The sequence below is a fragment of the Lipotes vexillifer genome, unplaced genomic scaffold (assembly GCF_000442215.2).
Source record: "Lipotes vexillifer unplaced genomic scaffold, Lipotes_vexillifer_v1.1 scaffold382, whole genome shotgun sequence".
NCBI lineage: Eukaryota > Metazoa > Chordata > Mammalia > Artiodactyla > Lipotidae > Lipotes > Lipotes vexillifer.
Genome location: NW_006780611.1, coordinates 354,103 through 367,125, shown reverse-complemented (window position 1 = coordinate 367,125; position 13,023 = coordinate 354,103). Strand labels below are relative to the sequence as shown.

Below are 13,023 nucleotides of genomic sequence, written 5' to 3'. Positions count from 1 at the left end.
CCCCACCCCTGTTGCCTCTCTTCTCTCTCTTCCTCCTCCTTCCCCTCCTTCCCTTCACTTCTGGCATGAGGATTCTGGCATGAGGATGGTTGGGATCCCTTGCCTTTAACGTGTCCCCATTGCCCCCAGTAGAGTCCTGGGTCCGTGCCGTGGCCTGGACTCGCAGGCACCTCGTCTCTGAGGCCAACTGAGCCGAGCTTGCCAACACGTGTCCAAGACGGCCTCTGCCTGGGCTTCTCCTGTCCCTCTGTGCTCAGGCACCACACCCTGTGACTGCACACTCAGCCAGCCAGCTGCGTCGTGTCTTGTCGGCTCTGGTCACCAGCCAGCTGCACCCCTCCACCTCTGCTTTTCTGAAACCTCAGTCCTTTCCCTTCAGCCACCTGTGGGGCCTGTCAGCTTTCCGGGTTTGTGTCCCCCCGTTCGGGAGCTGTCAGTGATGGCCACCCCAGGCTCAGCTCTGTCTGCACTGGTCATTTCTGCTGGGAAGACTTGAGCTGGTGCATGTGGAGCGGTTGCTGTGCCATCTCACTCGGGTGCTGGGGCTGCACTCGTGCCCAGTCTCGGTGTGTGGCAAACTCCGCCAGCCCAGGGTCCTCTCAGGCCCCTGCTGCCTCGTGGACTCGCCTGTGTTCAGGGCTCTGCCTGTCATGGCTGAGGGGGGTGGCGGAGGGGGCCTTCTTACAGCTCTTTCCACGTCCTTCCATTTCTTCCGCTCATTGCTGTTGAGAATGAATCTTTCCTGTGGCAGTTCTTGGGGGCAGCATCTCCTGGTGGCCAGGGTCTGCCCTGCTCACGTCTCCGGGGCTGTCTGGCTGCAGGTGATTGTGTTCTTGAGGAAGAAGGGCAAGTCCATCGGCCTCCTGGTGAAGCACCTCGGCACCTCGGCCCTCATGGACCTGCTGCTGCGCCTGGTCGGCTGCGTGGAGCCCGCCGGGCTCCGGCAGGAGGTCCTGCACGTGAGTGTGTGGCCCCTCCTCCCTGGAGCCCCTCCCCGTCTGCGTGGGTTCTGCACATTCTCCGAGTGTGGAGTAGGCGCCCCCTGGTGTAAGGAGGCGGGAGCTGGTGAGGCAGCGCCCGGCTTTCCACCCGGCAGGACCTTCCCCTCCTGACAAGGACCCCGCAGGCCTTCTCGTCAAGGCTTATATTTGAGGCTGGGTCTGGCATCTGCACCTTTTCTCTTGTCCTGCCTCAGTCTGTTCATTAGCAGAGGGCAGAAGTGGGCTTCCTCACTTGCGCCCCACCCCCGGGGCTGCTGGGGCTCCACTGGGCGCTGGTCCTGTGCCCGAGCACGTGCCCGAGAGGAAACGGTCGCCGAAGAGGATTCCGTGCAGAGAAGTTTCGAGGACCAGAGCTGGCCTGTGTCTGTCCTGACAGTATTCACAGCGAGAGGGGCTGCCCGTAGCTCCCTGAGGGCTTTCCCAGAAAAGGGGAGGGTGCTCAACCCCAAGAAGCCCAGGAAATCAGTGCCGGACAAACAGTTTGCTGCTGTTCGGCAGGTTTTGTTTGTAATGCAGCTTAAGATAGAATAAGTGAACCACTGGTCCTTCTTGACGGTTTTCCAGCTCCTGGAATTAGGTGACAGTTGTCGCTCTCAGATTCATAACCCGCTTGGTTATGGAGCAGCCTCCCACTGAGAATTAATCATAGTAGCTGATGTGGCACAGTGAGAGCCGCGGGAACGTCAGCCGTTGCTGAACGTTAGTGGGAAGCCTGCCCTGACTACACTGAGCCCATTTTTGGGTAAGGAAGTGCGTGGAGGAGCCGGACTGACCTGGAAAGGCCCGGGCGCTGCAGGGAGCAGCTGGGCTGTGTGCTGGGAGAGCCCCACCGGCACGGGTGGCTCCAGGCTCCGCTTCGGAGACGTCCTAAAAACGGAGCTCGCGTGTGTTTAAGAGTCTGGACCATTAGGGCATGTGGAAGGGGATCCCCTCCTTTACAGTCTTTGGGTCACTCCAGAATTCGGCCACTGCTTGTGCTTTCAGGGTCTGGGTGGACGCACATGTTGGGTGAGGTATGTCTGTGCCGGAGCCTGGCGTGTGGATTTCTGTTGCCCTGAAGGACTTTCCTTCCGTTTCGTCAGTTGTGAGCAGAGTCACTTACAGGCCTCCTTTTCCCTTTCAGTGGCTTAATGAAGAGAAGCTCATCCAGAGGCTCGTGGAACTGATCCACCCGAGTCAGGATGAAGATGTGAGTATGGGCTCATGGACCCCACCTTTGAGCAGGCGCCCCTCGCTCAGGGCTGGCAGAGAGCGCTCTCCACTGCTGTCTGAGGGGGCAAGTCACTCCTTTCCTCAGATGCTCTTCCTTTAATCAAGCACTGACTTGCAGACTTTTTTTTTCTAAAATATAATACATACATATTATAAAAAAACAGTCTGAATAGAATTGTATGTTATCTATGGCTGAGTAACAGATGACCCCAAAACTAAGTTGCTTATAACAGTAAGTATTTTTTTATCTCAGTTTTTATGGGCCAGGGGTCACAGGTCCTCTGCCCAGGGACTCTCACAAGACTTTGGTCACCTCAGGGCTCAACGAGGGGAGGGTCCGCCCCCAGGGTCACTGGTGGCTCTGCAGGACTCAGTTCCTTATTTTATTTATTTATTTATTTGTTTGTTTATTTTTATTTCTTGGCTGTGTGGCATGTGGGATCTTAGTTCCCTGACCAGGGATCGAACCCACGCCCCCTACCCATACCCCTTGCATTGGAAACACAGAGTCTTAACCACTGGACCACCAGGGAAGTGCCAGGACTCAGCTCCTGAGGGCTGCTGGCTGAGGCTGCCCTTGGCCCCATGCCCCCTGGGCCTCTCCGCAGGGCAGCTCACAGCCTGCTGCTGCATCCTCTGGGGCAGGCACCTGACCTACAAGTGACAGTCCTCGCTGGCATGCCGCCGCTGTGAGTGCTGGTTCTAGCCTGCGCTCGAGGAGATGGGGTCTACAGGGCGTGAGCTCCGGAGGGAGCGTGTGGGATGGCAGTGGGGCTCCTTCTCTTAGCCCCTGCCTGCTCCTTGCGGTATCACAGTTGAGAGTGTGGGGTATATCCCGATAGGCCTTTTCCTACACGTGACAACTGCACACAACTGCACACGCATGGTCTCCTTAGCACTTTGGAGAGCGGTGGTGCTGACTCATGTCTGAGCCTTTGCTGCTGCCTGGCTGTGCTGTTTGGGGCTCTTTTGGCCCACGGGCCTGGCCAGGCAGCCGGGCAAGGGTGTCTGTGGTCCAGATTTGGGAAGGGAGATGCCCCTCCACCAGTGTGAACGCTGTGAGCTGACTGGCCCTTTCCCAGTCCCCAAGGCAGCTGGGAGGCCGCGGAGGCAACCTGGCTGCTTTCAGTCTTGCCTAAAACAGTCAGGAAGCACTTCCTTCAGCTCGGTTTCCCGTGGCGTGCACGTGAAGGCTGCTTGTTAGGTGCTCCCTGCGCCGAGCCGGTGGCTGAGTTTCTCTCTGACCCTGTTCATCTGCTCCACCGACTCAGCCCACGAATCAGAGGTTCTGAATTTTTATGGGCTTAATGTTTCTCTAGAAAAGTTGAGTCCTTTGTTTTCTCTGTAGCAACTGTCCTGTTTTCTTGAGCTCACAGGACCCACCCTGTGTATTAATAGCCACTTGTTGTGTCAGTACCACAGGCACACTCGCGGTGTCTGTCTGAGGGTATAGAACGGTGTCTGTGTGGCGTGCTCGACCGTCGAGGCCCCGTGGGAGCTCTTGGGGGGCGGCCAGATCTGCACCCTGTGGTGAGAGGCAGGCCAGGCGTCTCTGAGACGAACCAGCTTCGAGTCCAGCGCCTCAGCGGACCCGCCACAGCAGCCGCTCTGACCGTGCGGCAGGCTGACCCTGAAGGCAGCTCTTCGTCCCCGTCCTTTCAGAGGCAGTCCAATGCTTCGCAGACGCTCTGCGACATCGTCAGGCTGGGCAGGGAGCAGGGCAGCCAGCTGCAGGAGGCTCCAGAGCCAGATCCCCTCCTCACGGTGCTGGAGTCGTGAGTGTGGGCTGCGGCGCTGGGGGGCCTGAGCTGAGGGCCAGGGACACCGCCACCTCCTCTGATCGTTTCTGAGGCACTCGCCCCGATCCAGAGTTAACTTGATGGGCCCCTTTCTCACGGGAGGTGTCTCCTGGCAGGTTCAGAGAATGCGGGCCCCCGGGGCAGCTGTGTCCTAAAAACCCTGGGTGCGTGGCCTGAGCCCCGAGCGGGGCCTCTCCGGGATTCAGGGTGCTGCTCCTTCGGCGGGGGTGGGGGTGGGGTCTGTGCATCCCCCCGCCAGGCAGTGACCTTGCGCGTGTCCGACAGGCAGGACTGCGTGGAACGGCTGCTGAGGAACATGTTTGACGGAGCCCAGACCGAGCTCTGCCTCGTCAGCGGGACCCAGGTGTTACTGACCTTGCTTGAGCCCCGGCGGGCGGGGTGAGTGTCTCCTGAGGAGAGTGCTGCCACTTCAGTGACGAGGCCCAGGGGAGTGGCCGGGTGTGCTGTTTGTGCTTCTAATGTTTCCAGTGATGCAGGGGATCATGGGGACAGACTCTCCTTGTTGAAAAGATAAACTCAACGGCTGTAAAGTCCCCTTTGACCTTCGCCATCAATCACATTCCCACCTCAGCCCAAAGACACCCCCTGTCGCCAGTTTGCAAAGTATTTATAGACGTGTGTGCAGAACAGGCACGGCCAGTGGGCTTCCCCAAGCACTGTCCCGACGAGTACCCCCAGCACGTGTGTGTGTGTGTGTGTATGTGTCTCTGTGTGTATATGTATGTGTGTGTGCATGCGTGTATATGTGTGTGCGCACGCGCACGCACGTATGTGTGTTTGCGTGTGCACTTCTGTCTGCCCTGTCCTGTCACGTGCCGTGCTGGTGGTCTGATTCCCAAGGAGACTGCAGTTGCCTTATGTCCTCGCTCTGGAAGGAGCTTCACTGTAGCCCCCAGCACTGATAGCCTGTGCTGTTATTTTAAAGAAAAAGAACAACCAGAAAATAACAAGAAATTGACTTAATCTCAATGGTGAGGTTATTAGCAATTTCTTTCTCTCACTCTGGTACCCAATACGTATTTATTAGTTTATTACCTAAAAACAGAATTATGATGTTATCATCGTTTTCTCTAGTTAGAAACCAGAATATTGCTTATTCATCTTTATGAGCCCAGGAAGGCTGGGCCCTTCCCGCAGGAAGTGGGGACTCTGGTGAGTGCCTCGCCTGCGATGCAGGGACAGTGTGACAATGCAGAAAACAGATGAGCCGGTCCATTCTCTCTGCTTTTTTATCCTTTTATGTGGCCTTTTTTATCTTTTTATGGCCAGTACTGTCTGCTTCTCAGCTGAGGAGTGGGGTCGACAGTGAAGGTTTTCAAGGTGGGAGGAGGGAGCAGAGCTGGTTCGAGGGTGTGACGCCCACAGCCCGTCAGGGCCATCACCTGGGCACGGCCCCCACCCCCATACGGTCAGCAGCCTCCCTGGAGACAACAAGTGGGCACGTCGGGAGGGGGTGTGGTGTAATGGGACTAGTGTCCCCGTGTCCAGCTGCCTGTGGTCCACAGGGTGGAGGGCTTGCTGGACTCCTGCTCTCAGGGACTGGACAGGCTGTGTGCCGTCAGCTCTGGCGTCCTGCGCGGCATTGAGCCACGGCTGAAGGACTTCCACCAGCTTCTGCTCAGCCCGCCAAAGGTAGGTGCCCCGAGCAAAGGTCGGGGGCTCTGGAGACCTCGTGGGCTGGGTCACTTGCAAGGCAAGGACCCCACTCGCCGCCCAGGATGACAGGCGCACTCAGACCCCATCTGCCGAGTGTCCATCTTCTCTTTGGAGAGTTGGACGGTTCACCACCCCCGCAGGCAACTCCTGCCTTCTGACGGGGGTGTCTGAGAGCCCGAGTGCACTGGAGACCCGGCCTCTTGAGTTGGGGGCACCCAGCCAAGGAGTCAGGGGGTCCCAGGGGAGACCCTTTGCTCAGCTGAGCAGCGGTGGTCACGGTGAGGAAGACCCAATCCCTCTGCACCTCAGTGCCCCGGGCACAGCCCCCTCGCCTCTCCTGGTGCCTCTCTTTGGCACCCGCCGTGGTCTACCATACTGTTCCTTACATTTATCAGCTTGCTTGTGGTCTGCCTTCCCCACTAGAAAGGAGGACTCATGAAGTCAGGGATTCTGGAACATTCTGCCAATGAAAAGGTAGATGCACTGTGCTCCGTGTGTGGGATCACCCCGTCTCACGGGGCCAGCCTTGTCGTCAGTCTCCTCCATCTTATACGCTGAGGTCACATCCCTTCAGCTAGCAGGCTGAGACCACAGTGCCCTAGGCACCCAGGAGCAGCGGCCCACCCTCACTCAGTCTTGTGAGCCCTGAGGGGAGCGGTGGGGCTCTTAACCCGACTGACCCCTTGTTTCCTCCTGCAGACCGCGTTGCCTTGAGGACCCCTCCCCGGCTGGGCCACGTCATGCAGCAGCGGCCCCGGCCCTTCGACCAGGGTCAGGTCAAAGAGAAGCCCACACATGGTGATCACACCGGTCACAAGGCTCTAACTGGGCAGTCCTTTTGTGTTTGCAGAAAGCAGCGATCCTGACCACCATCGGCGTGCTGGAGGAGCCCCTGGGTAACGCCCGCCTGCACGGAGCTCGCCTCGTGGCTGCCCTGCTGCACACGAACACGCCCAGCATCAACCAGGAGCTCTGCCGGCTCAACACCATGGGCTTGCTGCTGGTGAGCAGACACCTGCCCAGCCTGGGACCTCAGCGCCCAGGTGAAGGCCTGCCCGAAGGGAGGCTCTGGTTCGGTCCTGGGGCAGGCACAGTCTGTGCAGAGACCGCGTTCTACCCACCCAGGCTTGACGCCAGGTCGCTGGTGAGGCGCACCGAGCGACGCTGGGACCCGCCTCCGTGTAGGCTCATGCAGGGCTGCCCTGGAAGCAGAGGGAGCCGGTAATATGGTCCCTCCCCTTTCTGATTTCTGCCTTAATAGAGAACTTTGAAGCTCTTAGCCTAAAACGCCCTAAAGAGCTGCTCCTCGTCCCCACAGTAAAGGCAGAGCCCGTGGGGAGCTCCTATGGCGGGCATGCCCTGGGGGTCTGAGGGAGGGTCTGCAGGCAGTGACCACAGGGCGCTGCTGACAGGGAGGGGACCTCGCTCACGCTGTACACCCGGCTCATGCATCCCCAGCCTTCTCCTCAGCCTTGCCCCTGGGCCTCTGCTCCCAGGAAGCTGAAATATCCTTACATTTAAATCTCAGTCCCAGAAGGAGCTGCCTTGGACCTGGGCCTGAAGGACTGCCTGCCTCAGGAGTCCTTCCAGCGTTTGGAAGTCACTGGGCTCTGCTGTGAGTGTAGAGCCTGGGTGTGGGTCAGAGGGCGACTAGGAAAGGCCTCACTCGTTTCCTTTCCTCTCCTCCGAGAAAGTTCTCTCTCTCCCACGCCCCCTTTCTACTTTTCATTTATTGTGGCAAAATATATGTAACATGAAATACACCATTTTAATAACTTTCAAGCATATGGTTCAACGTTCGCGTTGTTGTATAAGCATTACCACCATCTCCAGGACTTTCTCGTCTTCTCCAGCTCTGAGCGTTAAACACTCGGTCCTCATCCCCCCGCCAGTCCCCAGCCCTGGCACCCACCCTTCTACTTTCTGTCACTATGGATCCGACTATTCCAGGGATTCCTATGTAAGTGGAATCAAACAGTATTTGGCCTTTTCTGTCTGGCTTATTTCACTTAGTATAATGTTCATCAATGTGGTAGCATGTGTCACAATTTCTATCCTTTTTAAGGCTGAATGATATTTCACTGTATGGATATACTGCGTTTTGCTTATCCATCCATATGTTGGTGGACAGTTGGGTTGCTTCCACATTTTGGCTATTTTTAATAATGCTGCTATAAACATGGACGTACAAATATCTGTTTCAGCCCCTGCTTTCACTTCTTCTGACTACATACCTAGAAGTGGAATTGATGGGTCATATAGTAATTCTATGTTCAACTTTTTGAGGCACCCACACACTGTTTTTCCCCAGTGGGTACAGTTTTACATTCACACCAGCAATGTAGGAGGGTTCCAATTTCTTCACTAACACATGTTTTCCATTTTTTTGATAATAGCCATCCAGATGGGTTTGAGGTGGTATCTCACTGTGTTTTGATTTGCGTTTCCTTAATGATTAGTGATGCTGAGCATTTTTTCATGTGCTTTTGCTGGCCATTTGTGTATCTTCTTTGGAGAACTGTCTGTTCAAGTCCTCTGCCCATTTTTGAATTGGGTTGGGTTTCTTTTTTGTTTGTTTGTTTGTTTTGTGGTATGCGGGTCTCTTACTGTTGTGGCCTCTCCCGTTGCGGAGCACAGGCTCTGGACACGCAGGATCAGCGGCCATGGCTATGGCTCACGGGCCCAGCCACTCTGCGGCATGTGGGATCTTCCCGGACCGGGGCACGAACCCGTGTCTCCTGCATCGGCAGGCGGACTCTCAACCACTGCGCCACCAGGGAAGCCCAGGTTGTTTGTTTTTTTTGTTGTTGTTGAATTGAAGGAGTTCTTTATATATTCTGGATATTAAGCGCTTAGATACATGATTTGCAAATATTTTCTCCCATTCTGTGAGTTGTCTTTTTGCCCTCTTGATGGTGTCCTCTGACGCACAAAAGGTTTTCATTTTGATGAAGTCCAGTTTATCTGTTTTTTCTTTTTTTTAATTAATTATTTTATTTATTTTTGGCTGTGTTGGGTCTTTGTTGCTGTGCGTGGGCTTTCTCTAGTAGCAGTGAGTGGGGGGCTGCTCTTCGTTGTGGTATGTGGGCTTCTCATTGCAGTGGCTTCTCTTGTTGTGCAGCACGGGCTCTAGGCGTGCAGGCTTCAGTAGTTGTGGCTCATGGGCTCTAGAGCACAGGCTCAGTAGTTGTGGCGCATGGGCTTAGTTGCTCTGCGGCATGTGGGATCTTCCCGGACCAGGGCTTGAACCCTTGTCCCCTGCGTTGGCAGGCGGATTCTTAACCACTGCGCCACCAGGGAAGTCGCAAGTTTATCTGTTTTTTTCTTTTGTTGCTTGTGCATTCGGTGTCATACCTATACCTAAGAAATCATTGCCAAATCCACTGTCATGCAGCTTTCCCCCTGTGTTTTCTTCTAAGTACTTTATAGTTTTAGCTCTTTCGGGTCTTTGGTCCATTTTGAGTTTGTATATGTATGCAGTGTAAGGTAAGGGTCCAACTTCATTCTTTTGCATGTGGATATCACAGCACCATTTGTTCTGTTTTGTTTTTTGAATGTAAGTTTCATGTGTAGGTTATATTTCCACTTCTTTATACCCTATTGCATGCTCACCACCAAAGATTTCCATCTGTCACCATACAGCTGATCCCCTTTACCCATTTCGTCCTCCTCCCTACCCCACCCCTTACCACTGGTAACCACTCCTCTGCATCTACATGTTTTTGTTTGGTTTGTTTATTTTGTTTGTTTTCCATTGATGAAATTATACGGTATTTGTCTTTCTCCATCAGACCTACTTCATTTAGCTAATACCCTCCAGGTCCGTCCACATTGCTGCAAATGGCATTATTTCATTCTTTTTTATGGCTGATATTCCATTGTATGTATGTACCACATCTTCTTTATCCATTCGTCTGTTTATGGGCATTTAGGTCATTTCCATATCTTGGTTATTGTAAATAATTCTGCAGTGAACATGGAGGGGCATATATCTTTTCAGATTAGTGTTTTTGTATTCTTTGGGTAAATACTCAGGAATGGAATTGTTGGATCATATGATTGTTCTATTTTTAATTTTTTGAGGAACATCCACACTGTGTTCCACAGTGGTTGCACCAGTTTACATTCCCACCACCAGTGCACAAGGTCCTCTCTTCTCTCCATCCTCGCCAACACTTGTTATTTCCTTCGGCACCTTTTGTTGAAAACACTATCCTTTTCCCACTGAATGGCCTTGGCACCCTTGTTGAAAATAAATTGACCATATGTGTGAAGATTTAGTTCTTTGGATTGTTTATCGTTAGTGGGAAAAAATGCAACAGAGTTCTGTGTGTTGATCTTGTATCCTGGAACTTGGCTGAATTTGTTTATTAGCTCTAACAGTTTATGTGGAATTTGTACAATTTTCTGCATATAAGATTGTATCATCTGTGAACAGAGATAATTTTATTTCTTCCTTTCCAATTTAGATGCCTTTTATTTTTATTATTTTCTAAATTTTAAAATTTTATTTTTTATAAGCAGGTTCTTATTAGTTATCCATTTTATACACATCAGTGTACATGTCAGTCCCAATCTCCCAATTCATCCCATCCCCACCCCCACCCCCCGGCGCTTTCCCCGCTTGGTGTCCATACGTTTGTTCTCTGCATCTGTGTCTCTATTTCTGCCCTGCAGACTGGTTCCTCTGTACCATTTCTCTAGGTTCCACATATATGCGTTAATATACGATATTTGTTTTTCTCTTTCTGACTTACTTCACTCTGTATGACAGTCTCTAGATTCATCCACGCCTCTACAAAGGACCCAGCTTTGTTCCTTTTTATGGCTGAGTAATATTCCATTGAATATATGTACCACATCTTCTTTATCCATTCGTCTGTCAGCGGGCATTTAGGTTGCTTCCGTGACCTGGCAATTGTAAATAGTGCTGCAGTGAACATTGGGGTGCATGTGTCTTTTTTAATTATGGTTTTCTCAGGGTATGTGCCCAGTAGTGGGATTGCTGGGTCATATGGTAATTCTACTTTTAGTTTTTTAAGGAACCTCCATACTGTTCTCCATAGTGGCTGTATCAATTTACCTTCCCACCAACAGTGCAAGAGGGTTCCCTTTTCTCCACACCCTCTCCAGCATTGATTGGTTGTTTGTAGATTTTCTGATGATACATGTTCTAACTGGTGTGAGGTGATACCTCATTGTAGTTTTGATTTGCATTTATCTAATGATTAGTGATGTTGAGCAGCTTTTCATGTGCTTCTTGGCCATCTGTATGTCCTCTTCGGAGAAATGTCTATTTAGGTCTTCTGCCCATTTTTGGATTGGGTTCTTTGTTATTTTAATATTGAGCTGCATGAGCTGTTTATATATTTTGGAGATTAATCCTTTGATTCATTTGCAAATATTTTCTCCCATTCTGAGGGTTGTTTTTTCGTCTTGTTTGTAGTTTCCTTTGCTTTGCAAAAGCTTTTAAGTTTCGTTAGGTCCCATTTGTTTATTTTTGTTTTTATTTCCATTACTCTAGGAGGTGGATCAAAAAAGATCTTGCTGTGATTTATGTCAAAGTGTTCTTCCTATGTTTCCCTATAAGAGTTTTAGAGTGTCCAGTCTTACATTTAGGTCTCTAATCCATTTTGAGTTTATTTTTGTGTATGGTATTAGGGAGTGTACTAATTTCAGTCTTTGACATGTAGTTTCCAGTTTTGCCAGCACCACTTATTGAAGAGACTGTTTTTTCTCCATTGTATATCCTTGCCTCCTTTGTCATAGATTAGTTGACCATAGGTGCGTGGGTTTTTCTCTGGGCTTTCTATCCTGTTCCATTGATCTATATTTCTGTTTTTGTGCCAGTACCATACTGACTTGATTACTGCAGCTTTGTAGTAGAGTCCAAAATCAGGGAGTCTGATTACTCCGCTCCTTTTTTCCCCCTCAAGACTGCCTTGGCTATTCGGGGTCTTTTGTGTCTCCATACAAATTTTAAGATTGTCTTGTTCTAGTTCTGTAAAAAATGCTATTGGTAATTTGATAGGGATTGCATTGAATCTGTAGATTGCTTTGGGTAGTATGGTCATTTTCACAGTATTGATTCTTCCAATCCAAGAACATGGTATACCTGTCCATCTGTTTGTGTCATCTTTGATTTCTTTCACCAGTGTCTTATAGTTTTCTGAGTACAGGTCTTTTACCTTCTCATGTAGGTTTATTCCTAGGTATTTTATTCTTTTTGTTGCAATGGTGAATGGGATTGTCCCTTAATTTCTCTTTCTGACCTTTTGTTGTTAGTGTATAGGGATGCAAGAGATTTCTGTGCATTAATTTTGTATCTTGCAACTTTACCCAATTCATTGATTAGCTCTAGTAGTTTTCTGGTGGCATCTTTGGGATTCTCTATGTATGGTATCATGTCATCTGCAAACAGTGACAGTTTTACTTCTTTTCCAATTTGTATTCCTTTTCTTTCTTTTTCTTCTCTGATTGCTGTGGCTAAAACTTCCAAAACTATGTTGAATAATAGTGGTGAGAGTGGAAATCCGTGTCTTGTTCCTGATCTTAGAGGAAATGCTTTCAGTTTTTCACCATTGAGAATGACGTTTGCTTTGGGTTTGTTGTATGTGGCCTTTATTATGTTGAGGTAGGTTCCCTCTCTGCCCACTTTCTGGGGAGTTTTTATCATAAATGGGTGTTGAATTTTGTCAAAGCTTTTTCTGCATCTGTTGAGATGATCATATGGTTTTTATTCTTCAATTTGTTAATATGGTGTATCACATTGATTGAGTGCATATATCAAAGAATCCTTGCATCCCTGGGATAAATCCTACTTGATCATGGTGTATGATCCTTTTAATGTGTGGTTGGATTCTGTTTGCTAGTATTTTGTTGAGGAGTTTTGCATCTATATTCATCAGTGATATTGGTCTGTAATTTTCTTTTTTTTGTAGTGTCTTTGTCTGGTTTTGGTATCAGGGTGATGGTGGCCTCAAAGAATGAGTTTGGGAGTGTTCCTTCCTTTGCAGTTTTTTGGAAGAGTTTGAGATGGATAGGTGTTAGCTCTTCTCTAAATGTTTGATAGAATTTACCTGTGAAGCCATCTGGTCCTGGACTTTTGTTTGCTGGAAGATTTTAAATCACAGTTTCAATTTCACTACTTGAAACTGAAAGTAATTCTGTTCATATTTTCTGTTTCTTCCTGGTTTAGTCTTGGAAGGTTATACCTTCCTAAGAATTTGTCAGTTTCTTCCAGGTTGTCCATTTTACTGGCATAGAGTTGCTTGTAGTAGTCTCTGAGGATGCTTTGTATTTCTGCAGTGTCCTTTGTAACTTCTCCTTTTTCA

At 50.3% G+C, this 13,023-nt stretch overlaps 1 protein-coding gene across 1 annotated transcript in view; it reads left to right on the top strand.

The window, feature by feature from the left end:
- Positions 1-13,023, top strand: part of PPP6R2 (protein phosphatase 6 regulatory subunit 2) — a 39,669-nt gene that overhangs the window by 12,307 nt on the left and 14,339 nt on the right. The window contains exons 4-9 of the mRNA XM_007454080.1: positions 822-959; positions 2,125-2,190; positions 3,876-3,988; positions 4,298-4,411; positions 5,539-5,665; positions 6,540-6,692. Coding sequence (XP_007454142.1) covers positions 822-959; positions 2,125-2,190; positions 3,876-3,988; positions 4,298-4,411; positions 5,539-5,665; positions 6,540-6,692 — 711 coding nt within the window. The remainder of the gene's footprint in view (positions 1-821; positions 960-2,124; positions 2,191-3,875; positions 3,989-4,297; positions 4,412-5,538; positions 5,666-6,539; positions 6,693-13,023) is intronic.